General features: G+C 44.2%; 1 protein-coding gene across 1 annotated transcript in view; it reads left to right on the top strand.

Moving 5' to 3' along the window:
* LYPLA2 (lysophospholipase 2) overlaps window positions 1-26,768 on the top strand; it is a 794,768-nt gene that overhangs the window by 626,438 nt on the left and 141,562 nt on the right. The window contains exon 9 of the mRNA XM_044060067.1: window positions 4,897-5,073. Within this exon, the coding sequence (XP_043916002.1) occupies window positions 4,897-5,073 (177 nt within the window). The remainder of the gene's footprint in view (window positions 1-4,896; window positions 5,074-26,768) is intronic.

Raw genomic sequence — 26,768 nt, 5'->3', positions numbered from 1 at the left:
CACTATCTCTCACAAACTTCTTCTAACCAAACTCTCTCAACTGAATTTATCTCCTTCCTCATTGTCCTGGTTCTCTAGCTACTTACCAAATAGATATCAAGCAGTAAAGTGGAAAACAGCCACATCCTCTTTTCTAAATACCCCAACTGGAGTTCCCCATGGCTCCATACTGGGTCCTCTGTTATTTAATATATTCATAAACGATTTCCACAACTCTATCCCATTCTCCAGCATTATCCAATATGCTGATGATTCAACTATCATTTGTTCTGCCACATCCTTCCCAGTGTTACAAAAGCTTACACAAGATGCCTTCTGTATCACTGAACTATGGATAACCACCTTGCTCTCAATGCCTCTAAAACAAAACTAATGGTATTTACCCCCTCTAAACACACCTCTATCAATACTAACTCTCTATCAATTACCAGCCACAATAACACATCCCTGGAATTGGTGTCCAGTGCTAAGTTACTGGGTGTTCAAATCGACATCCATCTCAAATTCAACTCCCATATTCAACACAATATAAAAAAAAACATCAAAAACTAGGCATGCTATACCGGCACAATCGCTACCTTACACCATCCACTAAAATCACTCTCTCTACCTCATTCCTCATCCCCTCTCTTCTCTATGGAGCCCCACTCCTAACTAACATCCAATCTTCCCTTAAAACACAACTTTTCACCTGTTACAACAAAATTGCTAAATTCGCTACCAGTCATAAGTCTTCTACCCACCACTGCTCTTCACTGCATAAATTAAAATGGCTTGAACTTCCCAACCAACTCATCTATTCTCAACTTACTCTTGCTCACAAGCTCATTTTCAAACCTGACCTCTGTCCATCTCCATCCTCAGCATTTAAATTTCACATTCCCAGCAGAGTACTTAGATCTAACAACCAAAATCTAATCAAATTGCATAAACCAAATCGTCCCCCTGGTAAAAATCTCCTATCCTTTAACCTAGCACGACTCTGGAACTCCCTACTTCCTGCCATTCGTACCACCTTCAACCACCTTACATTCAAAAAATCTCTTCACTCTCATTTACTATCCCAGTGGGAATGATCATGCTCACATCCTTCATGATCTATACTGACTATCTCTCCTTCTCCTCCACTAGGACATTTCTTATCTCTGCTCAAAAAAAAAAAAAATTACATTGTCTGCTCTGTCAAACTTACAAATGATACAATTGCTTCTTACTTATCTACATTGAAATGTTTACCTTTTGTAGCCTGCATCTTCTGTAATGTGTACCACCAGTTTGTTCTTCCAAAAATTGTTTGCTCTAACTGTAACATTTAACACTAGTCTGTCTACCACAAATTGTATGCTCTAATTGTATAATTCTTGTAAAATATTGTAAAAAGGATGTAAAACCTATTGTAACCTTGTTTGGAGCTTTTCTCCCCAGGACTCCATTGAAAATGGGTTCATCTTGGCCCAGTGGACTATCCTGGTAAACCAACTGCAAATAAATAAATAATGAAGGAAATGTGTATAGTAATATATGCATGGTTGTTTGGCATATTTTTATCTTTTCGGCCTTCCTATCTGGGGGCACCTGATATCTGGGGCAAGAAAAACTGAAGAAAATGGCATCGGTTGCAACTTTTATACCCCTGGTGCACTGACGTCAGGGAAGAGCAACCGACGCCGGACCAAGACTTTGGGACTCGGGCCGACTGCGGGTCACCTACCAGCCGGATAACCCAAGTGTAATGACTGCAACAGTGAATACACTCTAACATCTACATTTATGGTAGGTACACAACTTTACTTTCCTCATCCTTGGGATCTCAATTTTGTGTTAGAGAAACTTAACCTGGCCCCCTTTGAGCCAGCAAGTTCCTCTTCTCTGCAACATTGCACCTGGAAAACGGTTCTTGTGGCCATTACTTATACAAGAAGGGTATCCAAGTTACAAACTCTGTCTTCCTCCCCCTTCAGGGTCTTCCATAGGAATAGGATATTTCTACGCACTAATCCCTCCTTTATGCCCATGGTGGTTAATGAGTTATCTGTCAGTCTGTCAGCCTTGTAATCTTTTTCCTTTCTCCTTAGTCCTCCAGTGAGATGATTCTACACACTTTAAATATGCACAGGCAACTCTGATACTATTTGAACAAAACCAAACCTTTCCACAAGTTTGAACGTCTATTTTGTTATTTATCACCCAAGGGCCCTGTGTCACCTGTTTCCAAGCAGACTATCTCCTCCTGGATTTCAAAAGCTATTTCTTTCTGTTATATATCCAGTGGACAGGATCTCTCCTCTCCTGTCCTCTTAGGGCACATTCCACTAAGACAGTGTCTTCCTCTGGAGCCTTCTTTAAAGGTTTGACACTTGTTGCGTCCTGGAGGCAGCTACTTGGACTTCTCTTCATACCTTCACTAAACACTACAAACTAGATGTAATTTCTAGGCACAGGGCTGGTTTTGCCAAAGCAATTTTGCATGGGTTTGTAGAGAATGTTTCTGTTCCTCCACCCAATTCTTTTGCATGAGCTTTAGTGTTCTCCCTCTGTTATGAATACTACACGATATGAATAGAAGCACATAGAATAGTTGTGTATAATCTTACCATAACCATAGATGTCCTTCTCTTCTATATACTGCAGTATTAAACCCCCCCTCCCTTCCTGATGCTTGTCTGGTGGCATATTTTCCTCTCCTAAGATCAGGCTGGTGCCTTTTGCTGCATTCAGTTCTGAGGTTGGTACGTACTGACGTCTGCTTTATACCCGATATCTCTTTATGTCAGATGTACATTTGCTGATGTGCGGCATTGCACATGCCTCACAGTAGCTGTAGACTTTTGTATACTTGCCAGATGTACGAGTCAGCCAGTGGCAGACTCCCTCATGTTCTAAATACTGCAGCATATAGAAGAGAAGGGCATCTATGGTTATGGTAAAATTTTACACAACTATTCTGCCACAAACTGGATCCAGGTCTACCACAGGAAGCCAATGCAGTTGACATTAGCAGCAGTTATATCTTCGTAGCCCAACACTACCATTGGAGGATGTTGTCCCTGACTCCGCAAGACCTCCCAGAGTATGTGGCTACCATGTTCACTCCCATGGACGTAATCCATTATGTAGTGTGGCAGTTGCCTTTCTTTTTTTACCCACCCCTATGTGAAGTTGATGATTGTCCATCCCCTGACTTGTGTGGATAAGGGGTGGTGTTTCACAGCAGGACTAGTCCATGCACTGCCCTGCATAGCATGGGTGTGATGCTGCATGCTTCATTTTATTCTGTATTGTCTACATCATAGCTCATAGCTGAAGAGCAGATGCATTCTTTGCCAGTAATGTATTGTATTGTGCCATCTCTACCTTGGCTGTGATTCTTCTGGTGCTGCATGGCTTTTCCTTTACCCTGCACCCTGCCCCTCTGCTGCACCCACAACATGCATTGCAGATCCTGTTAATATTTATCTGCTGGTCCATTTCTTTACACATTAGTGTATAGTGAAGCATGGAACACACAAATGTTTTTATGTGCATGTTCAGACTAAGTTGCAGTGCTCCTCCAGAGATGTGTGACATCAAAAGTGAACCATCAGTAATCCAGATATCTGCTCCACATTGTTTTAAGTTTCATTATGAGCTGTATTACAGGACTTTTGATGTATGGTCTGAGGATTGTGCATTGGGGTAATCAGACCGTTTTGTTTGGTGTATGCAGCAGCACACACCAACATATAGTATGTGACCTGCACCCAGCATGCATGGAATCTGCATGTATAAGCTTGTCCATCTGGCTTGTGGAAAATCGCTCACAGGAACCAGTCACATAGGTCTGATGTATACCATATATGTGATCCATACTCACTAGTTGGGTGACACAAATTATGTTTAATGCTTGGGCATTACAGATAATGTGGTAGTTCAAGGAGTGGAAGCAGTTCCCGTTAAAGTAGCTCTAGCCATCTAGACTGGATGGGACCTTGTTAAACATTTGGCTGCAATCCCCTGCACTCAAGACCTCAGAGGAAACAGGCTATCTCTTAAATGACCCACATGATGTTGGGTCTCTCTTTTGGTGTCTTGGGAAACCAGATATGCTTCTCAATATATTGCATGTTGAACTAGTTTAGGATTTGTGAGGCCAACACTTGGCGATATTCTCATTGTGTTCCTTGTAGTTTCTGGAGTGTTCTTGAAACTATGATGGATAATGCTGCATATACCTTTGTATGTATGGTAGTGGTCATATCACATATATCCTGTGGTTCAGCTTGTGGGTGACACAGTTCAACTAGACCCCTTACAATAGCCTGTCCCCTTGGAAATGGTCCACTGTCTGTTGGTTTGTTAAGTGAAGGTAAGTCAGGTAATGTCTGTACTTCCTCCATTGGTGCAGATTGCAAGTGCTCAAGTTTTATGAGCACTCTCTCTCATGGCATATCCCAACACACACTGCTATGCTACTGCAATTCCTAGTAAAGTTCCCATCATGTACACCACAGACCTTGAAATTCATTATGAGTAAACATGGCTGTGTATTACTGCCATTTTCTACATCTTTCAACTTATCTGCTATTTTGGGTTTCATTATTTGCATATTCCATGTGGCTCATTTGCATGGGGTCACTCATTTACATGTTATTATGCACTTATTAGCAAATGCTGCATATAGCACCCTTTCTAATGTTGTGCAACTGCTCAGTCTTTGTCTTCGAATCAGATCACTGGGTATGGCCATTCCCCATGGCATTTTGGTTATGCACTGCGATAGCATTGTGAATCACAGCCAGTAGTATCTTAATAGTAAGCTGTAATGCAAAAATTATTGCCAGAGAAATGTCCTACATTTTTTATATTCTTGTGATCAAGTACTTTCTCACATAATTGTTATGGCTTTTGTCTTTGCAGGCAGCAAGTAACAGTGCAAACAAGGATACCCCAATTCTACAATGTCATGGTGATGCAGATATAATGATACCAGTTCGGTTTGGTGCTCTTACACATGAGAAGCTAAAAACCATAGTATCTCCAATGAAGCTCCAGTTTAAGACGTATCCTTCAATGTCGCACGGCTCATGTCCACAGGTTTGTATTCACCACTCTGAATGTTCTGTATGTTAAGGCAGTGAGTGGAATGTTACAGGCCTGAATGCCACCACATTATTTTCTGAAGGACCTAAGGTAAAGTAAATGGACTGTGCAATTTTGTTTACTGACCATATGTTTTCTGGTCCTTTAATGTGTTGAGCAGCTTATTAAATTTGCACTTAAGTACAACTGAGGATACCTAAATCCGATTGCAGTATTGGGAGGTAAATGCTTCCCTTGCTAAAAAGACTGTTAATCACATTGTGCTTTTCTCATCATGTTAGCTTTATAGTAGTAATAGTGTACATATTGTCTAGGTAATACACCTTTTTACCCGAGGTTACATTTGTTGATTGTCTGTCCTTGGGGTGACCTCATCTTATCAGTTTTTCAGTCTAGCAGATGCCACCCTGCATGAGCACAGTGCTGGTTTTAAGCTGCTGCTCCTCTAATGACAGTTGGTGTGTGCCCTTATAGGACCAATTCATCCCATATCATTTTCAGGGAGCAGTTAATGAGGTTGCTGAAAAATATGAAGTTCATCGTGTTACCCTGCTGCAGTCATCACACTTGGGTTATCCTGCCGTCAGGCGGTCCCGCAGTCGGCCCGAATTCCAAAGTCTTGGTCTGGCGTCGGTTGCTGTCGCTTCTTCCCTGATGTTAGTGCGCCAGGGGTATACAAGAGGCATCCGATGACATTTTCTTCAGTCTTTCTTGCCGCGCGGTGCCCGAAGTAGAAGCAGTTCGCAAGTGCCGGTCGGCCGACACCTGAGATTTTCGATTTGAATTTCAGTCCGAAGTCTTCAATAAAGCTAAGTACCCCGTTGGGGAACATTTTCTTGCCTCAGTCCGATGTCAGAAAAAGTTAACAATTGCATTTCTTGTGGGAAGCAAATACCTCATAAGGACTTCCATTCCTATTGTATTCCTTGCCTAGGCCCAGACCACGACGTCACAGGTTGTCGGTTTTGCGCTAGGTTTAATAAACGAACTATCAAATGCCATTTTGACTTCGCACGGCATTACTTTGGTAGGAAATTTACATCGGAGCAGCCGACGACCTCCATTCATAAAAAACGAAAGGATAAGGACAAGCAGCCTAGGAATAAGCCAGACACCGAGGCCTCATGTGGGCATCTCGCCGGTTCTCCGGTTTTCAGTGAGGCGCCTACGCAGCCCCTGACGACCGCAGAGCTGGAACCCCAGACAGCAGCAGATTCCCATGCAGAGTCTACTAGGCCGACGCAGCCATCTACCGACACCGGAGCAGAACTAGATACCGGTGCAACGGAAACACCTTCGGTTACAGAAGGTGTCTTCAGACCGACTACACTCACCATTAAATCTTATGCTAAACTTAAAACTCCTTTGAAACCAAAGAAAACTGTACATCAGTCTACAGTTCAAGGCCCCATGCCTAAGAAACAGATGCTTAAGATGGCTGAAGATTTGATTACCCTTATCAGGGGTTCCCATCCCCCTCCTGATAAAAGACCAAGACAAGAGGAGGATTATGCATCCTCTGACAAGGTTTCTCTCTCCTCAGATTCTTCTGAGGAACAGGATTACACTTTTCCACCTTATGAAGATTCTGATGCTGAAGACTCTATTCCCTCAGCATCTCCCCCTGAAGACTACTCCTTTGGGGAACATTTCCACTGGGAAGGCCAGGATTACTCAGATTCTAAGAAAAGGCTCCGAGAGATGTCCTTCATGGATGCATCTGCAGTCATAACAAGTGGGTTGTCCTGTCGTCAGGCAGCCCTGCAGTCGGCCGGATTCCAAAGTCCGGGTCCGCTTCGCTGATGTCGCCTCCACCCGACGTCATCTCTGCTGGTCTTCGGGTATAAAAGCATCAGCCGGCGCCATTTTCCTCAGTCTTTCTTGCCGTGCCAAGCAGAAGCTGTTCGCAAGTGCCGGTCGGTCGGATCCAGAGATTACTTCTACCGAATACTACTTGAAGACTTCTAAAGCTAAGTACCCGTTGGGGACTCTTTCTTGCCTCAGCCGATGTCAGAAAAAGTTAACAATTGTTTAACCTGTGGGAAACAAATACCTCATAAAGATTTCCACTCTTACTGTCTGCCTTGTTTAGGCCCAGCCCACGACGTAGCAGCCTGTTCGGCCTGTGCCTCTTTCAACCGGCGAACGCTTAGGCGCCGGTCGGAGTTTGCAGAACAGTTTTCGGTACTGATTTTGCGTACATTATGTCGCCGGATTCTCCGACTACCCCAAAACGCAAAGATAAAGACCGACACTGCGGTCCGCGGTTTCGGCCGAAACCACGGCAAAGCAAACCGCGAGTGTCTCGGTTTCGGCCGAAACCGAGAAAACTGCTCAAAGTACAGCTGAACCTATTCTTACAACTGAGGCCCCTGCTACAATTCTTGAATCGACCTCAGAAATTTTACCCACTACGGTGACTGACTTATCAGATACCATCCCCTTGGATGTCTCTACCCCAGCACGTGGTGCTGCTAGGCCTCCAGCAGCCATGTCCATTAAGGCCTTCGCCAGGGCTAAAGCAGCCAAGACTATTAAATCAGTGCCTGTTAAACCCCCCTCATCCAGGCCCTCTTCTAGTTCTCAAATGCTTTCTTTGGCAGAAGATTTAATTTCTTTAATTAGAGGATCTCAATCTCACCCAGACAGGGCCTCTCAGCCCCCAGAGAAGAGACCTAGGGCAGAGCCCCCTGAGCCAGTGTCTTCTGATGATTCTGCTCATGAATCAGACATAACTGACCAGCCTGAGGCTCCCTTTTCCAATTTCGAAGATTCTGATGCTGAAGAATCCATTCCAGCTGCTTCCCCACCAGAAGAATTCTCCTTTGGAGAAACCCTGCATGCCATGCGAGAACAGTTCCAATGGCAGCAACAGGATTTTTCAGACTCCAGAAAAGACTTAGGACTTTTCTGCACCTACCACAGCACAGGCCCTTAGCTATACCTCCTGTTCTCTCTGTGGTGGATGATGCTTTCAATGATGTTTGCTCCGCTCCAGATTCTTTACCCCAGCCCCTGCCAAACCAGACAGATTTTACAGGGTGCCAGATACTCATCACCACCTTTACAAGGCTCCTCTTGCAGACCCAGAAACTATATCCCAGGGTCCCAAGGCAGTAGCCGCAACCACAGCTAAAACCCTATTCCTTCTGAAAGGGAAGCAAGGTCACTAGACAGATGGGGTAAAAGGTCTACACTTCAGCTATTCTCTCAGCTAGAGCTTTAAACTGTCAGTTTCACATGATACAATACCAAGAGTTTATGCTTGATCAGTTAACTAAAAAGCTAACTACTGATGAATCTCTTGATAAGAAATATGTATTAGAGATGGTAAATAACATACAACAGGTTAGCAACCATTCTTTAAAATGTGGCTATGATGCACTGGAGGCTTCATTTAGATCAGCCATGACAGGCACAGTGATAAGAAGACATGCATGGTTAAAGGAACAAGCTTTACCGGATCATGTTAAAGCTAAGTTGCTAGATGCTCCTATGGACAAGACAAGTTTGTTTGGTACACCTGCCCAGCAGGTTATGAAGAAAATGGAAGAAAAGGCAAAATCTGTTCAAACTGTTAAAGATTTTCTGCAAGTCCTAGCCCCAAGGTTTAGCAGGAACTGGCCTGTCCAAAATTGGTCCTTTCCTGACTCTGCAAAATTTCAAAGGGGCAGGAATAGACGTTCCAGAGGCAGAACCCAATCCAGAGGAGGTGCCTACAGAGGACGACAGTGGCAAGGTAACAACAGAGGCACAGACACAGCCACTGCCTCTACATCAGCACAGCCACAGTGACTTAATCCTAAATCCGCCTACCAGGGAACAAATAGCAGCTCCTCTAGGCGGAAAGTTAACCTTATTTTCAAAGAACTGGCACTACATAACAAAAGACAAGTGGATTTTACAAACCATAGATCAAGGTTACCGGTTTCACTTCCACACTTTACCAGTCAAAAGAGGAATGCCAAATCTACCTCCACATCAGAAAACAGAGGCTCTACGCCAGATAATGGAGTTAGCAAACATGAGAGCTGTGGAAAGAGTGCCAACAGCAGAAAAAGGAAAGGGGTTCTACTCCAGACTATTCCTAGTTCCAAGAAAGGAAAAAAGTTGGAGACCAATTCTCGACCTGTCCACCTTAAATACATACATCATTGTCCCAAAATTCAAAATGCTGACCCTACAGCAACTTCTTCCCATGCTGGGCAAGGAGTCTTGGCTGGTAACTCTAGATCTCAAGGAGGCATACCTGCACGTCCCAATTCGACCAATCTGCAGAAGATACCTCAGATTTCTTGCAGGATCAGAGCACTTTCAATTCTCAGCATTGCCCTTTGGCTTATCTACTGCCCAGAGTATTCACAAAATGCCTGGCATCAGTAATCGCCCATTGCAGACTACAGGGATTCAAATTTACCCATACCTGGACGACTGCCTGCTACAAGGGACAACAAAAGCAAGCTGACAACAGATTTACAAAGGGTCATTTACTTGCTACAAGGACTGGGATACACAGTCAATTTACAAAAGTCAAGGCTGATACCATCCCAAACAAGGACATTCTTGGGCTGAATTGGACACAGTACAACAAATGGCATTCCTGACTACAGAAAAACAAAAGAACTTCCTCTTTACTTCTTGGCACTAACAAAACTGAACAAGTTAACAGCAAGAAAATTTCTACAGGCCTTGGGCTTCATGGCATCATGCATAATATTGGTCCCATTTGCCAGACTACATATGAGGAAACTACAGTGGTACCTAAAGAATTTATGGTCCCAACACAGACACAGTCTAGAAACAGAAATCCCACTAATTCCATGCTTAAAACAGGAGTTCCTATGGTGGGCTCAGGCATGCCAGTCAAACCCAGGCCTGCCCTTCCGCAGATGTCAACCAAGCCAGACCATCACAACAGACGCTTCAGATCTAGGATGGGGGCCCACATGCTGGACAAATGCGTGCAAGGATTGTGGACACAGGATCAAATTCACCTGCACATCAATCTAAAAGAAATGCTGGCAGTAAAACTGGCAATCCAAAAGTTCAAACCTTTCCTCAAAGAGGGCCAGTTGATGATAAGGACAGACAACACCACAGTCATGTGGTACATCAACAAACAGGGAGGCACTCATTCATACCCCTATGCAGAATGACCTTGGAGCTGTGGACCCTGGCACTCAGCTACAACATTCAGTTACAGGCAATATTTGTACCGGGAAAGACAATACTCTAGCAGACATACTAAGCAGAACCACCCGGATGCCCACGAATGGAAGCTGCACCGGACATCTTCAAGACCATCTCAAAGAAATGGGGAATGCCACAGATAGACCTATTCGCATCACCTCTCAATCACCAGCTCGAAAAATTCTGCACGAGGACATTCCACCCACTAGCATGGAAAGTGGACTCACTCTCCTTCAACTGGAAAGGCCTAACAGCATATGCATTTCCTCCTCTTCCTCTGATACACAAGGTACTACTAAAGATCAAGGAAGAACGTCCAAGGATAATCCTGATAGCCCCAAACTGGCCAAGACAACACTGGTATCCACTACTGAAGAGCATGTCTCGAACAACATGTGGCCAATACCCCTGATGCCTTTGATGTTAACTCAGAACAACTACAGCATCATACATCCAAACCTAAAACGCTGCAACTGACTGCATGGAACATCACATAGCAGCAGCTAATCCAGAACTTTCCCAAAGAGTTAAAGACATTATTCTTGAAGCACAGACCTTCAACAAGAAAGAACTATGCTGGAAAATGGAAAAGGTTTGTCATTTGGAGTACCGAAGAGGAAAAGATGTGTCAAACATAGATATGCCTAACATTCTGGAGTATCTGGCGAACTTCTTCATTCAGGCCTGTCCTACTCCTCCATCAAGATACATGCATCAGCTATATCAGCAGAATACAGCTTTGATCCTCCTGTTTTTCACACCCTTTACTCAGGCAGTTCCTCAGAGGAATCAAGAATGTAAAACCTCCCAGGAAACCACCATTACCAGCTTGGGACTTAAACTTTGTGCTGGAAAAGTTGACACTAGCACCCTTTGAACCAGCAGCAACAGCAGACCTACAACACCTGTCATGGAAAACTGCTTTCCTACTGGCAATTACTTCAGCAAGGAGGGTTTCAGAACTACAGGCCTTAATGGCAGTGCAACCCTTCCTAATCTTCCACCAAGACAGAGTGTCCTTGAGGACTAATCCTACATTTATGCCTAAGGTGGTATCCAGAGTATCTTTAAACCAGGCAATCCACCTACCTTCCTTCTTTCCCAACCCACAAAACAGAGGGGAAAGAATACTGCATACCTTGGATGTACATAGACAGCTACGCTACTACTTGGACAGAACAAAAAGTAGCAGAAAGACTGACCAACTTTTTGTAGCCTATGCAACTGGAAGGGAAGGAAAAGCTATTTCCAAACAGACAATCTCCAAATGGATAGGAAATTGCATACGATACTGTTACTCCTTCCATGGAAAACCAATTCCACAGAACATAAGACCTCATTCTACAAGGGCAACAGCCACTACCACAGCCTTCTTACGAGGAGTGGCAACCAAAGACATTATTGAGGCTACTTGGACCTCCGTGCATACATTTGCCAAGCATTATAATTTGCCTCTTTATTCCAGATCGAGCAGGGTTTGCCACTGCTGTACTGCAAGGGATCTTAAACACACCATAATCTACCTTTATCCTCCTCCCTAGTTGGCTATGGTATTCTACCCACTTGTTATGACTGCAGATGCATCCATGAAGGACATAGTACAGTTTTGTACCTACCATAAATGTAGATGTCCGAACTGGATAGCATCTGCAGTCAGGATTACCCTCCTCCTTCCCCTCTGTGGTACTCCTAGGGTGTTTACCCTCCTAATAGCTAGCTGTTGGGGAGTCTTTATGGTGTATTTGTTTGTATATATGTACATATATGCTTATTGTTGTGTTTACCTCTATCTATTTGGAAACATTGGCATCTTTCCAAATTTTACCCTGCAAGAGGGCTACTGGCATCTGGGGCAAGAAACACTGAGGAAAATGGCGTCGGCTGATGCTTTTATACCCGAAGACCAGCAGAGATGACGTCGGGTGGAGAGCGACATCAGCCGAAGCCGGACCCGGACTTTGGAATCCGGCCGACTGCAGGGCTGCCTGACGACAGGACAACCCACTTGTTATGACTGCAGATGCTATCCAGTTCGGACATCTACATTTATGGTAGGTACAAAACTGTACTTTCCTTTTACTACCCCAGCACAGACCTCTTGCTATCCCTCCTGTTCTGGATATTGTGGATGATGTTTACTTGGAGACTAGTTTAAATCCAGACCGTCTTCCTCCTGCTCCAGCCAAACCAGACAGATACTACAGAGTACCTGACTCACACAAATTCCTTTATAAAAGCCCTGTAGCTGACCCAGAAACAATTTCCCAGGGTCCTAAGGGAGCAAAAGCTTATATGGCTAAAAATCCTGTGCCCTCTGAAGGGGATTCCAGAGCCCTAGATAGATGGGGAAAGAAAATATACACCTCAGCTACTCTGGCTATGAGAGCATTAAATTGCCAGTTTCACATGTTGAAATATCAACATTCCTAATGTCTTAGTTAAAACAAAAAAATGAGCACACATTCAGAACTGCCTGAATTCAAGGAAATGCAGGATCTGTTGCATGCAGCTGAACAGGTGGGCAAACATACTTTACAATGCGGATTTGATTAATTGGAAGCTTCTTGTAGAGCAGCTGTTACTGGCTCTGTCATACGTAGACATGCTTGGTTAAAAGAACAAATCCTCCCTGACCATGTTAAAGCAAAATTATTTGATGCACCTTTACAGCAGGATGTATTATTTGGTGTCAAAGCAGAAGAGGTCTTAAAGAAAATGGAGGATAAGGCAAAGTCTATGCAAACGGTCAAGGATTTTTTGCAGGTACAACCCCCTCGTTTCAGCAGAAATTGGCCAACAAAAAACTGGTCCTTTCCAGCTTCAGGCAGATCACAGAGGGGCAAATACAGACGCCCAAGGGGCAGAGGTCAGTCACAAGGCCCTTACAAAGCTCGCCAATGGGGTTCTGCTACCCAGAAAGGAGGAGAAGACAGGCCCCAAGCTAGCAGAAGACAAACACAATGACTCTATCCTCAAACTACCAAGCAAATCTCTCCTGGCAACTCCCTTGGGAGGAAAACTAGCATTTTTTGCAGACAACTGACACATCATCACAAAAGACAAATGGGTTCTAAGCATTGTCTCTCAAGGATACAGATTCCACTTTCATACCTTACGAAGGATCAAAGGAATGCCAAACCTGCCACCAAATCAATGGGCAGTGGCACAAAAACAAATTACAGCTCTCATGAACATGAGAGCCATTCAACAGGTACCTACACAGGAACAAGGACAAGGATTTTACTCAGGACTCTTCCTAGTCCCAAGAAAGGACAAAGCATGGAGACCCATTCTGGATCTTTCAGTTCTGAACACCTATCTGCAAGTACCAAAATTCAAGATGCTAACACTACAGCAGCTTCTTCCCATACTGGGCAAGAATGCTTGGCTAGTCACTTTGGACCTCAAGGAGGCATACCTGCATGTCCCTATCAGCCAAAATTGCAGAAGATACCTCCGCTTCATTACAGGTTCAACGCATTATCAATTCTCTGCACTGCCCTTTGGCTTATCTACTGCGCTCAGGGTCTTCACAAAATGCCTGGCACCAGTAATTGCATACTGCAGACAGAGGAATTCAAATATACCCATACCTGGACTGCCTTATTCAAGCAGAAAGCAAAGACATTCTTTTAAAGCATCTGGCATTTGTCAAACACCTTCTAAGTTGCCTAGGGTACACAGTAAACGAAAAGAAATCAAAACTAGTGCCCTCACAAAACATAATATTTCTGGGTGCCAGCTTGAATACAACGGCCCAGATGGCTTATCTCACGCCAGACAATGACAGCTGTTTCAATATTTCAAAATAATGTCAACAAAGACCCAACTCCCTGCAAGAAAAATTCTGCAGGCCGTGGGATTCATGGCATCTTGCATACTACTAATAACATTTGCAAAACTGCATATGAGGAAATTACAATGGTACCCGAAAAGTTTATGGACTCAGCACAGCCACAGCTTGGAAACAATGATACCACTCATTCCCTGCCTTCAACAGGAGTTTCTATGGTGGGCACAGGCATGTCACCTCAACAAGGGTCAGCCTTTCACCTTACCCACAGCCAGGCAAACTATGACAACAGATGCATCGGACTATGCCTGGGGAGCACACATGGCAGGGCAGTGCATTCAGGGCAAATGGACTACAGATCAGAGGCATCTGCATATCAATCAAAAAGAAATGCTAGCAGTACAGAATGCTCTAACAGCTTTCAAGGACCTTCTAAACCCAGGACAACTAATAATAAAGACGGACAATACCACAGTCATGTGGTACATAAACAAGCAAGGGGGCACACATTCCTACCCTCTATGCAGGCAAGCAATGACCTTGTGGAACACTGCACTGTCTTACCAGGTTCAATTACAAGCACAATTCCTGCCAGGAAAGAAAAACACATTGGCAGACGACCTAAGCAGAAACATCATGGATCCACACGAATGGAAAATAGATCCACAAGTATTTGCAATGATAGCTCAAAAATTGGGATGCCCAGACATAGATCTGTTTGCAAGCCCCCATAACCACCAACTTCATAAATTTTGCACAAGGACCTTCCATCCACTAGCTTGGAAAGTGGACGCCCTCTCATTCAGTTGGAAAACATTAACAGTGTATGCCTTCCCTCCACTACCTCTTCTAGCAAAGGTACTGCTGAAAGTCAGATTAGAGAGGCCACAAATGATACTTGTTGCACCAGACTGGCCACGCCAGCATTGGTACCCAATTTTAAGGAACATGGCCCATGGCCCACCATGGATTTTGCCACAAATTCCTCACCTGCTCACCCAGCGAGACCATCAGATTCTACACAGCCAGCTCATGACTTTAAACCTGGCTGCATGGCAAATTACCTAAACAACCAGCCAACACCTTTATCCAAAGCTGTTATGGATGTCATTCTGGAGGCCAGGAGGCCCAGCACCAGGAAAACCTATTCAGACAAATGGAAAAGATTTTGCGCCTGGAACCAGGCTAAAGGCCTAAACCCTCTTGATCCAAACATCCCTCAGATTCTACAATATTTAACTGAGATGTTACACAAAGGACTTTCCTTTTCATCTATTAAGATCCACGCCTCAGCAATTTCAGCTCATTACAGCACAGATCCTCCTTTATTCTCCACTCCTAAGACAGTTCCTCAGAGGGGCTAAGAACTTAAAACCGCCAAGGAGAGCTCCAACACCTGCTTGGGATCTCAACTTTGTTCTGGAAAAGCTTACACTGCCGCCCTTTGAACCAGCTTTTTCAGCTGACTTAAAATTTCTTTCATGGAAAACTGCCGTACTACTAGCAATAACCTCAGCTAGAAGAGTCTCAGAGCTACATGCACTAATGGCAGTGTAACCTTTCATCATTTTTCATCAAGACAGAGTCTCTCTATGAACTAATCCTTCCTTTATGCCAAAGATGGTATCCAGTGTGGCCCTAAACCAAACCATTCACTTGCCTACCTTCTTCCCAAATCCCCAGAACAATGGAGAAAGACTCCTGCACTCTTTGGACATTCACAGGCAATTACGTTACTACTTGGATAAAACTAAGGCTTTCAGAAAAACTGACCAGCTTTTTGTAGCCTATGCTACAGGGATCACAAGGAAAAGCTATCTCAAAACAGACCATTTCAAAATGGATAGGGCATTGCATACGTTTTTGCTACATACATCATGGGAAACCAGTACCTGCTAACATTAGGTCCCACTCCACCAGGGCTACAGCTACATCAGCAGCCTTTCTCAGGGGAGTGCCAACCAAGGATATTCTGGAAGCTACTACTTGGAGTTCAGTGCACACCTTCACCAAACACTATCACTTACCTCTATACTCTAAGACTAGAACTGGTTTTGCCACTGCAGTTTTGCAGGGCTTACTAGCTTCTTCTAACCCTGTCTGACTCCACCTCCCATCCTTAGCTTTGGGATTCAACCCAAGTGTGATGACTGCAGCAGGGTAACACGATGAACATAGTACAGTTTTGTACCTACGATAAATGTAGATGTTCTAGTGTTCACCCTGCTGCAGTCCAGGTTACCCTCCCTCCATCCCCTCTGAACTAGCTGAACTTATCTCTACCACTCTATCCTATACTACCTCTGTGGTGTATTTGCTTGTGCCCAAGGGTTTTGTTATTTTTATATAGCTATTTGTATATATATATATATATATATATATATATATATATTTGCCTACCTATTGGGGGCACCTGACATCTGGGGCAAAAAAAATTGAAGAAAATGGCGTTGGATGCCTCTTATATACCCCTGGCGCACTGACGTCAGGGAAGAAGCGACAGCAACCGACGCCAGACCCAAGACTTTGGAATTCGGGCCGACTGCGGGACCGCCTGACAGCAGGATAACCCAAGTGTGATGACTGCAGCAGGGTGAACACTCGAACATCTACATTTATGGTAGGTACAAAACTGTGCTTTCCTGTTGCAGGTTCCTGGGTAACAAAAGAAGGTGCCACCAGGATGTTGCAGGCTTTTACAAATGTCCAAAAATAAAGGTACTAGTTTTGTTTGTAGGCAATAACCTGAGAGACAGGAAGAGTGAAGTATCTTAGAACTAAGAATGATTACTAATTTGTTTTGCATCGGGTAATAAACTATTTCCGAGCATATGGCACAGCATTTAAAGAACAAAGTATTACTTTGAAATGTAATTACACTGCCATTACTGAAAGTTAGTCACATAAATATTTGTGAATATTTTTTTTTTTCCAAAAAGCATTGTGACGGAGTCATTGCTTCTGTTGGGATGGAAATTGTAATCGGATCATTAATATCCAATTACACATGAAGAGGATGTTTGAGGGGCATTGAGCAGATTCTGGTGTGATTTTGTGGTGGGCTTTTATGGAGTAAATTGGGTATTCTTTGTGTAAAGTCCTGGGGTAATAGCCCCATGTCCTAATCATTTATTTCAGCAAAGCCTATTATTTGGACATGTCCCTGCTGTTTCAAGGCATGCTATAATGGTCCCTCTACACAAAAGTGGGAACGCTTCTTCTTTCGGCTTTTCCCGGTTAGGGGTCGCCACAGCGGATCACCTGTCCGCTCATGATTGGCAGTGGAGTTTTACAGTGTCGAGTTGCCAGCCTGGCGCCCAACCTTCCACAGAAGGCACACACACGCACTCACACCTAGGGCCAGTTTAGAGTATCCAGTCCACCTACTGCATGTCTTTGGGATGTGGGAGGAAACCGGAGCACACGGAGGAAACCCACGCGACCACAGGGAGGACATGCAGACTCCGCACAGAAGGCACTCCAGCCGAGGATCGAACTGGAGAACCTCTTGCTGTGAGGCAACAATGCTAACCACTGCACCACCGTGGCCGCCCAAAAGTGGGAACAATCGTATAAATGATTACAGAGCTAAGATTACCCAGTAATATTAAAGTTTTTCAGAGAACAGTAATGAGCTTTTATCTCTTCCTGTTTTCTGTTATATGTATGTTTGTTACAACATGGTTTTGTTATGGAGTGTGAGAGTTATAATACTAACATGCTATATTTATACAACAGTTTGATCCAGGTTGAGGGGCTAACAGATATAACATACTTGGACCTTGTGAAGGCATTTGTCTCTGTGCTTTAGCCTGCCCCCCCCCCCCTTGTGTATCTGCTCTTGCTGTATCAGGATTAATCAATCTGTCTGAAATAGAGCTGATTAACAAGGGTGCTCCCAGAGATTCATCAGAGCCCTTTTTCTTTTCAGTATTTTTATGTCTGCACTCCCTCAGGTGTGGGTCAGTAACCTGCTGCTTCTGATGAGCTTGGAAAGATCATAACAGCTCTGACTGAACAGAAAGCCATACAGCAATGCTTGGATAGGTTATTCACCTGGGCCAGTAAGCATAAATTTGCATTTAATGTAAATGGCTCCACTGCAGTCTAAGGAATGTGAAATATCCATGTTGTATTGAAATTCTTTAATCCCACCAGTATTGTTAAGGATTTGAGAGTTATGGTAGATTACAGTCTTATTTTAAACTTTAGGCTAAATTTGGTTTCATTACTAGGAGATGTTTTTGTATAATTAGATATTTGCTTCACACTATTTCTTCTAGGGCTCCATCTGTCATAACAGCATTATAAAAGTATTGATCTACTGGAATGTTGTGCCACATCTTGTGTGTAGAGTGTGGGTTGTATGAAAGTATTATAAAGTGTCCAGAGTTCTACACCGAGGATAAATAACATAAATGGCACTATGCTCAAATCATCTGCCTATTTAATATTTTATTCCATATATTTTAGGTTAGTTTTGGAGGATTTAATCTTGGTGTATAAGTACCTGAAGGATGCACTGCTTGTTTCTACCATATGTACTGCTTTCTGATCTCATAGTGTTGACACCAGAAGTCAGTCTTTTAAGACTTGTAAGTTTAATAGTGCCATTAAGAGAAAGTTATTTTCTTTGAAAGTAGCTAGAGCTTTGGAATAGGGTATATCTGCATCTAGCAGGTACCAAGCTTGTGTAGTTTCAGGAAAAATGTTCGATTAGTTTGGTGATTAGGTGTCAGTCATATGGTATAGGATACAGGATCCTGCAAAATCTGTCCCTAGATCATTGAGTCTGTGTGCCTTAACATTTTGGCTTACTTATTTCATCCTGAAATTCCCGTTGGTCACTATTATAAAAAAGTTTACTGGTTTTGTGCTGACGCAGTAGTGGAAGGCGAGTATACTTCTGGTGTTCGGACTTGGCAAACCGCTAGAAGCCCTGATGCTGGGGGTTTGGCCAAGGAGTAATAAGTGAGCTGCCAAAAGGCTGTTGTCTTTCCTGCAGAAAGGAGGTGAATGATAGCTCCGCATGGTTAGCAACTACCTAGGACATGTTAGGGGGAGCAGCAGTCACTACATGATCATAGTGTTACACTGCTGCAGTCATTACACTTGGGTTATCCTGCCGTCAGGCGGTTCCCCAGTCGGCCTGAGTTCCAAAGTCTTGGTCCGGCGTCGGTTGCTGTCGCCTCCTCCCTGACGTCAGTGTGACAGGGGTATACAAGATGCAGCTGACGCCATTTTCTTCAGTCTTTCTTGCCGCGTGGTGCCCGAAGCAGAAGCAGTTCGCAAGTGCCAGTCGGCCGACTCCTGAGATTTTCATTCCGAATCCAGAACCGAAGTCTTCTGCAAAGCTAAGTACCCCGTTGGGGAAACTTTTTCTTACCTCAGACCGATGTCAGTAAAAGTTAATAACTGTATTTCTTGTGGGAAGCAAATACCTCATAAGGATTTCCACTCCTGTTGTATTCCATGCCTAGGCCCAGACCACGACGTCACTGGTTGTCGGTTTTGTGCTAGGTTTAACAAGCGCACTATTAAATGTCTGTTTGATTTTACCCGACATTATTTTGGCAGAAAATTCAATTACACCATGCCGTCGGAACTTCTGACGACCGGAATACATAAAAAGCACAAAGACAAGGACAGGCATCCGAGGCCCAAAACTGACGATAAGGCCTCTTCTAGGCCGGTCGCCGGTTTTCAGCGAGGCGCCTACGCAGCCCCTGACGACCGCTTCCACAGAACCACAGACCGCCTCCGACTCCCACGTGGAGCTGGCTGGGCCTTCAGATGCTCTAGGTTTTCAGTCTACCGAAACTAACCCTTCAGAGGGAACCGAAGTAGCTGAGCAACCCACAGCTTCAGAGGGTGTTTCTCAGACCTACCCAGTTAACCATTAAACCCTCTGCCAAGTCTAAGGCCCCCTTAAAAACAAAGAAACAGATAACAGCATTCTCCAGGACAGGCTTCCATGCCTAAGAAACAAATGCTCAAAATGGCCGAAGACCTAATCACCCTGATCAGGGGGTCCCATCCCCCTCCTGATAAAAGGCCCAGACAGGATGCAGACTATGAATCTTCAGACCAGGTGTCCATTTCTTCAGATTCATCGTCAGACCTAGGATATTCTTTACCCCCTTATGAGGACTCTGATGCTGAGGAGTCAATTCCATCAGCCTCCCCGCCTGAGGACTACTCCTTTGGGGAGACCTTACATACCATGAGGGAGCATTTCCATTGGGAAGGCCAGGATTATTCAGAATCCAGGAAAAGGCTCAGAGACTTCCTTTTATTGCCACAACACAGACCCCTTGCTGTTCCGCCAGTGTTAGATATTGTGGATGATATGTACACTGAATCCAGCTTAAACCCTGACTCCTTACCTCCAGCCCCAGTTAAACCTGATAGATATTGCAGAGTCCCTGACTCTCACAAATTTCTGTATAAAGGCCCTGTTGCTGACCCTGAAACTATTTCTCAGGGACCCAAAGGGATTAAGGCCTCTTCAGCAAAATACCCAGTTCCTTCTGACAGAGATTCCAGAGCATTTGACAGATGGGGAAAGAAAGTATATACCTCTGCAACTTTAGCAATGAGAGCTTTAAATTGCCAGTTTCACATGCTAAAATATCAGCAATTTTTGATGTCTCAGTTGAAACAAAAAATGCTTCCAGATTCTGATCCTCCTAATTTTAAAGAAATGTAGGATTTATTGCATGCAGCTGAACAAGTGGGAAAACACACTTTGCAATATGGTTTTGATTCCTTAGAGGCCTCCTGTAGAGCAGCAGTTACAGGCTCTGTCATTAGAAGGCATGCTTGGTTAAAAGAACATATGTTACCAGATCATGTTAAGGCAAAATTATTGGATGCACCTTTGCAGCGGGATGTGTTGTTTGGAGTTAAGGCAGAGGAAGTATTAAAGAAGATGGAGGATAAGGCAATATCTTTGCAAACGGTGAAAGATTTCTTACAGGTTCAGCCTTCTCGTTTTAGCAGAAATTGGCCAACAAAGAATTGGTCCTTTCCAGTCAGAGACAGACTTCAAAGGGGCAGATACAGACATCCAAGAGGTAGAGGTCAAGCACAAGTTCCTTACAGGCCTCGACAATGGGGTACTCCAGGCCAGAAAGAAGGGGAAGACAGGCCACAACCTTATAAAAAGCAGCCCCAATGACTTCCCACTACAGCTGCCAAACAGCTCTCTCTTGGCAGCCCCCTTAGGAGGAAAACTGGCACTTTTCTATCACAATTGGCATTGCATCACCAAAGACAAATGGGTTCTCAACATTGTATCTCAAGGTTACAAGTTCCACTTTCACACTCTGTCAAGGTTAAAAGGAATGCCAAATCTGCCACCAAATCAATGGGCAGAGGCTCTAAAACAAATTACATCACTCATGGACATGAGAGCTATTCAAAAGGTACCACCACAGGAGCAAGGACAAGGTTTTTACTCAAGACTCTTTCTGGTTCCCAGAAAGGACAAAGCCTGGAGATCCATTCTGGATCTTTCTTCTCTAAACACTTACCTGGATGTTCCGAAATTCAAAATGTTGACACTACAGCAGCTTCTGCCCATGCTGGGCAAGAACACTTGGTTAGTGTCTCTAGACTTAAAAGAGGCATACCTGCATATCCTAATAAGGGAGTCATGCAGAAGATACCTCCGCTTCGAGGCAGGTTTTATGCATTACCAATTCTCTGCACTGCCCTTTGGCTTATCTACTGCACCCAGGGTCTTCACAAAGTGCCTGGCACCGGTAATTGCATTTTGCAGGCAAAAAGGAATTCAAATTTATCCATACCTGGACGACTGCCTTATTCAAGCAGAGAGCAAGGACATTCTTCTAAAGCATCTGGCGTTCGTAAAAAAGTTATTACGTTGCCTGGGGTGCACAGTAAACGAAAAGAAATCAAAACTAGTGCCCTCACAACAGATAATATTCCTGGGTGCCAGCTTGAACACAACGGCCCAGATGGCTTATCTCACGCCAGAAAAGCAAGGACAACTGAATCAATATTTTCAATTGATGGCAACAAAGACCCAACTCCCTGCAAGAAAAATTCTGCAGGCCTTGGGCTACATGGCATCTTGCATACTACTAATTCCATATGCCAGACTGCATATGAGGAAACTGCAATGGTACCTAAAGTGTGTATGGTGTCAACACTGTCAGTTTGGAAACAGTTATACCAGTAATTCCTTGCCTTCAACAGGAATTTCGATGGTGGGCTCAAGCTTGTCACCTCAGCAAGGGGACAGCCTTTTACTCAACCCACAGCCAGGCAAACACTGACAACAGATGCATCGGATTACATCTGGGGAGCACACATGGCAGGAAAACGTATTCAGGGGGAGTGGCCCACGGAGCAAAGGCATCTTCACATCAATCAAAAAGAGATGCTAGCTGTACAAAATGCACTTACAGCTTTCAAGGATCTGCTACATCCAGGACAACTACTACTAAAGACAGACAACACCACAGTTATGTGGTACATAAACAAGCAAGGGGGCGCACACTCTTATCCCCTCTGCAGACAAGCCATGACCTTGTGGAACACACCTCTAGACTACCAAGTTCATCTGTAAGCACAATTCCTGCCAGGAGAGAAAAACACACTGGCAGACGACCTAAGCAGAAACATCATGGATCCCCACGAATGGGAATTGAATCCACAAATATTCAAAATGATAACACAAAAATGGTGGAGCCTGGACATAGATCTGTTTGCATCCCCAATGAACTGCCAGCTACAGAAATTCTGCACAAGGAGTTACCATCCACAAGCATGGAAAGTGGATGCCCTTTCATTCAGCTGGAAGAACCTACAAGTATACGCTTTCCCACCACTACCCCTCCTGCCAAAGGTACTCATAAAAGCCAGGCAGGAGGAGCCAAAGATGATCCTGATTGCACCAGACTGGCCATGCCAGCACTGGTACCCAATCTTAAAGAACTTAGCACAAGAACCACCCTGGATTTTGCCTCAAATCCCACATTTGCTGACACAGCACAACAATCAGATACTTCACAGCCAGCTAAAGACCTTAAACCTAGCTTCATGGAAAATTCCTTAGTCAAGCAAGCAATGCCTCTCTCCAAAGCTGTTATGGATGTCATTCTGGAGGCCAGAAGGCCTAGCACCAGGAAAGCCTACTCGGATAAATGGAAGAGATTCTGTGCCTGGAACCAGGCGCACAGCCTTGACACTCTTGTCCCAAACATTCCTCAGATACTTTATTTAACTGAGATGCTGGACAAGGGCCTCTCCTTCTCATCCATCAAGATCCACGTCTCAGCCATTTCTACTCATTACAATACAGATCCACTAATTTTTTCTAATCCTTTGCTCAAACAGTACCTCAGAGGGGCTAAAAACATAAGACTGCCCCGTAGAGCACCTACCCCAACTTGGGACCTCAACTTTGTTTTGGAAAAATTAACTTTACCTCCCTTTGAGCCAGCTAACACAGCAGAATTAAAATACATCTCTTGGAAAACTGCTCTGCTACTGGCAGTAACATCAGCACGAAGATTTTCAGAATTACAGGCACTAATGGCAGTGGAACCTTTCCTCATTTTCCACCAGGACAGGGTGTCTTTAAGAACTAACCCTACGTTTATGCCAAAGGTGGTATCAAGTGTGGCTATAAACCAAACTATTCACTTGCCAACTTTTTATCCAAAACCACAGAACAAAGGGGAGAGACTACTACATTCATTGGACATTCACAGGCAGTTACGCTTCTACTTGGACAAAACCAAAGCTTTCAGAAAATCTGACCAATTATTGGTAGCATATGCTGCAGGAACACAGGGAAAAGCCATTTCAAAACAGACTATCTCAAAATGGATAGGACATTGTATACGTTTCTGCTATACTCACCATGGGAAACCTGTACCTAGCAGCATTAGATCTCACTCCACCAGGGCAATAGCTACTTCAACTGCCTACCTCAGAGGAGTACCTACCAAGGAGATTTTGGAAGTGGCAACATGGGGTTCTGTGCATACCTTCACCAAGCATTACCCTACTCCAAATCCAGAGCTGGCTTCGCCACTGCTGTGCTGCAGGGCCTTATAGCCACCCCTAATGCCTTATAGAACCAGCCTCCCTACCTCAGCTTTGAGATTCCACCCAAGTGTAATGACTGCAGCAGTGTAACACGATGAACATAGTACAGTTTTGTACCTACCATAAATGTAGATGTTCGAGTGTAAACACTGCTGCAGTCCAGGTTACCCTCCCTCCTTCCCCTCTTACTTGCTGGTATGTACCTATGCCTTCTACCCTTTACTACCTATGGGGAGTATTTGCTGGTAACTGAAAGTTGTTGTTTGCTTTTCTTATGTATGTTTTATTAGCAATTTGAATTGCCTACCTATTTGGGGGCACCTGACATCTGGGGCAAGAAAAACTGAAGAAAATTGCGTTGGCTGCATCTTATATACCCCTGTCGCACTGACGTCAGGGAGGAGGCGACAGCAACCGACGCCGGACCAAGACTTTGGAACTCGGGCCGACTGGGGAACCGCCTGACGGCAGGATAACCCAAGTGTAATGACTGCAGCAGTGTTTACACTCGAGCATCTACATTTATGGTAGGTACAAAACTGTACTTTTTCTTCATAGGGAGGAATAGGTGCCCTGGCCATTTGTATGTGACAGTGTGCATTTCAGAGTTTGTGGAGGTCAGGCATTAAAAAGATCAGAAGCAAATAAAGAGGCTAAAGAAAACCTGATGAGAAAGATTTTGGGAGAGAAACAGAAAATAAAAAATTAGTCTGTCCAGCCTGTTGGTTTTAAGAGTGAAATGTATGAAGGCTTCTTCAACAGGAAGTACACCCTGTCTTAAATAATGAAAAAGGTGATCACCATCAACAGTTCCAGTGGAGAAATAGAGTTTTATTCACCAGTACAGCTGCCTCAACAGCATGACAGCCCTAGGCAAACAGTAGCACTTCTAATCATAGCTGCTGCTGAACCTGAAACAACTTTTGGATAAACATCCTTTTCAAAGGGAAAGATTATTTTATTATTTATTTATTTTTTTTTTTTTTTTTTATTTTTACAGAGTTGTTAATGAAGTTAAAGTAGCTCTTACTTCATTGTAGCTTGGCTGTCCTTTCTGAAAATTCTTTCCTGAAACATGTTCTGCCAGTGATTACTCGTACCTCATCAGCACCCACTAGGATGTACTGCTGAGAAGGGAACAGAAACATGCAGGAATACTGCAAGTGCAAGGACTTTAATTCCACTAACCTGTACAGGAGAAAGCTTAAGGCATCTCTTAATGTGATTATTATACAGACCTTCCATTGACTGCAGTATTTCACATGTACATCATCCATACAACATGGCCATAGGAAAAGTCCACAGTAGCAAAATACCCTGGGATTCAAATTAAACTAAGTTGCTAAGAAGCACATAAAGCGGACATTGCAGTAATTGATAACTCCATTGTGCGGACATTGCAGTAATTGATAACTCCATTGTACGTAAAACTGAAGTATACCTTCATGGAACTGGCAAGGAATTTGACATACTTGCCTGCCTGAAGCCAAAATTAGGAACATTTGAACTAAATTAAAAAGGATCTTTGGTACTAATGACATGCTCCATGTTCATACTGGAGTGAGCAGTCAAAACGTCCTTGATGTTCATCGTGCATACAGCTGCAGTCATAACAGATGGGTTTTCCTGCCGTCAGGCGGGTCCTAGGTCGGCTGAATTACAAAGTCTAGGTCCGGCATCGGATGTCGTCACTTCTTCCCTGACGTCAGTGCGACAGGGGTATAAAAGAACCAGCCAACGCCATTTTCTTCAGTCTTTCTTGCCGTGCGGTGCCCGAAGCAGAAGCAGTTCGCAAGTGCCGGTCGGCCAGCTCCTGAGATTACGAATATTTTTCAACCAAAGTCTTCTTGAAAGCTAAGTACCCCATTGGGGAAACTTTTCTTGCCTCAGACCGATGTCAGACAAAGTTAATAATTGCATTTCATGTGGGAAGCAAATACCGCATAAGGATTTCCATTCCCTCTGCATTCCTTGCTTAGGCCCAGACCACGACGTCTCGGCCTGTCATTTTTGTGCTACATTCAACAGACACACTATTAAGCGTCGGGCGGAGTTCGCCCAACACTATTTTGGCAAAAAGTTTAATTACATTATGTCATCGGATACTCCGACTCCAGTTTTGAGTAAAAGACGCAAAGATAAGGACCGACATACGAGGTCCGCGACTTCTACCGACACCACGCTAAAGCCGACTAGAGGTGCTCCGGATCTGTGAGGCGCCTACGCAGCCCCTGACTACCGATGACACTTCATTAGCGGTGTCTTCTGTGCCAGAGGTCGCAGGCTCTTCGGCCCACACCTCAACTACAGATACCGAAGCCACTCTTGGCGGGGAAACTCAGAGTTTAGACAGGCCTGCCACCTCTCAAGGTGTCTTCAGGCCTTCTTCTTTTTCCATTAAGGCTTTCACTAAATCTAAAGCAGCCATGCATTCTAAAAGACAAGCTCCACAGGCCCCCTCTCAAGGCCCCATGCCTAAAAAGCAGATGCTCAAAATGGCTGAGGATTTGATTACTCTTATCAGGGGTTCTCAACCCCCCTCGGACAAAAGGCCCAGAGTGGAGGAAGAATACCCTTCCTCGGATCAGGCCTCCATTACTTCAGAACATTCTGAAGACCAGGA

The sequence above is a fragment of the Protopterus annectens genome, chromosome 1.part2 (assembly GCF_019279795.1).
Source record: "Protopterus annectens isolate FY-2018-M chromosome 1.part2, PAN1.0, whole genome shotgun sequence".
In the NCBI taxonomy this organism is placed as follows: Eukaryota; Metazoa; Chordata; order Ceratodontiformes; family Protopteridae; genus Protopterus; species Protopterus annectens.
This window is presented reverse-complemented; position numbering and strand designations above follow the sequence as displayed.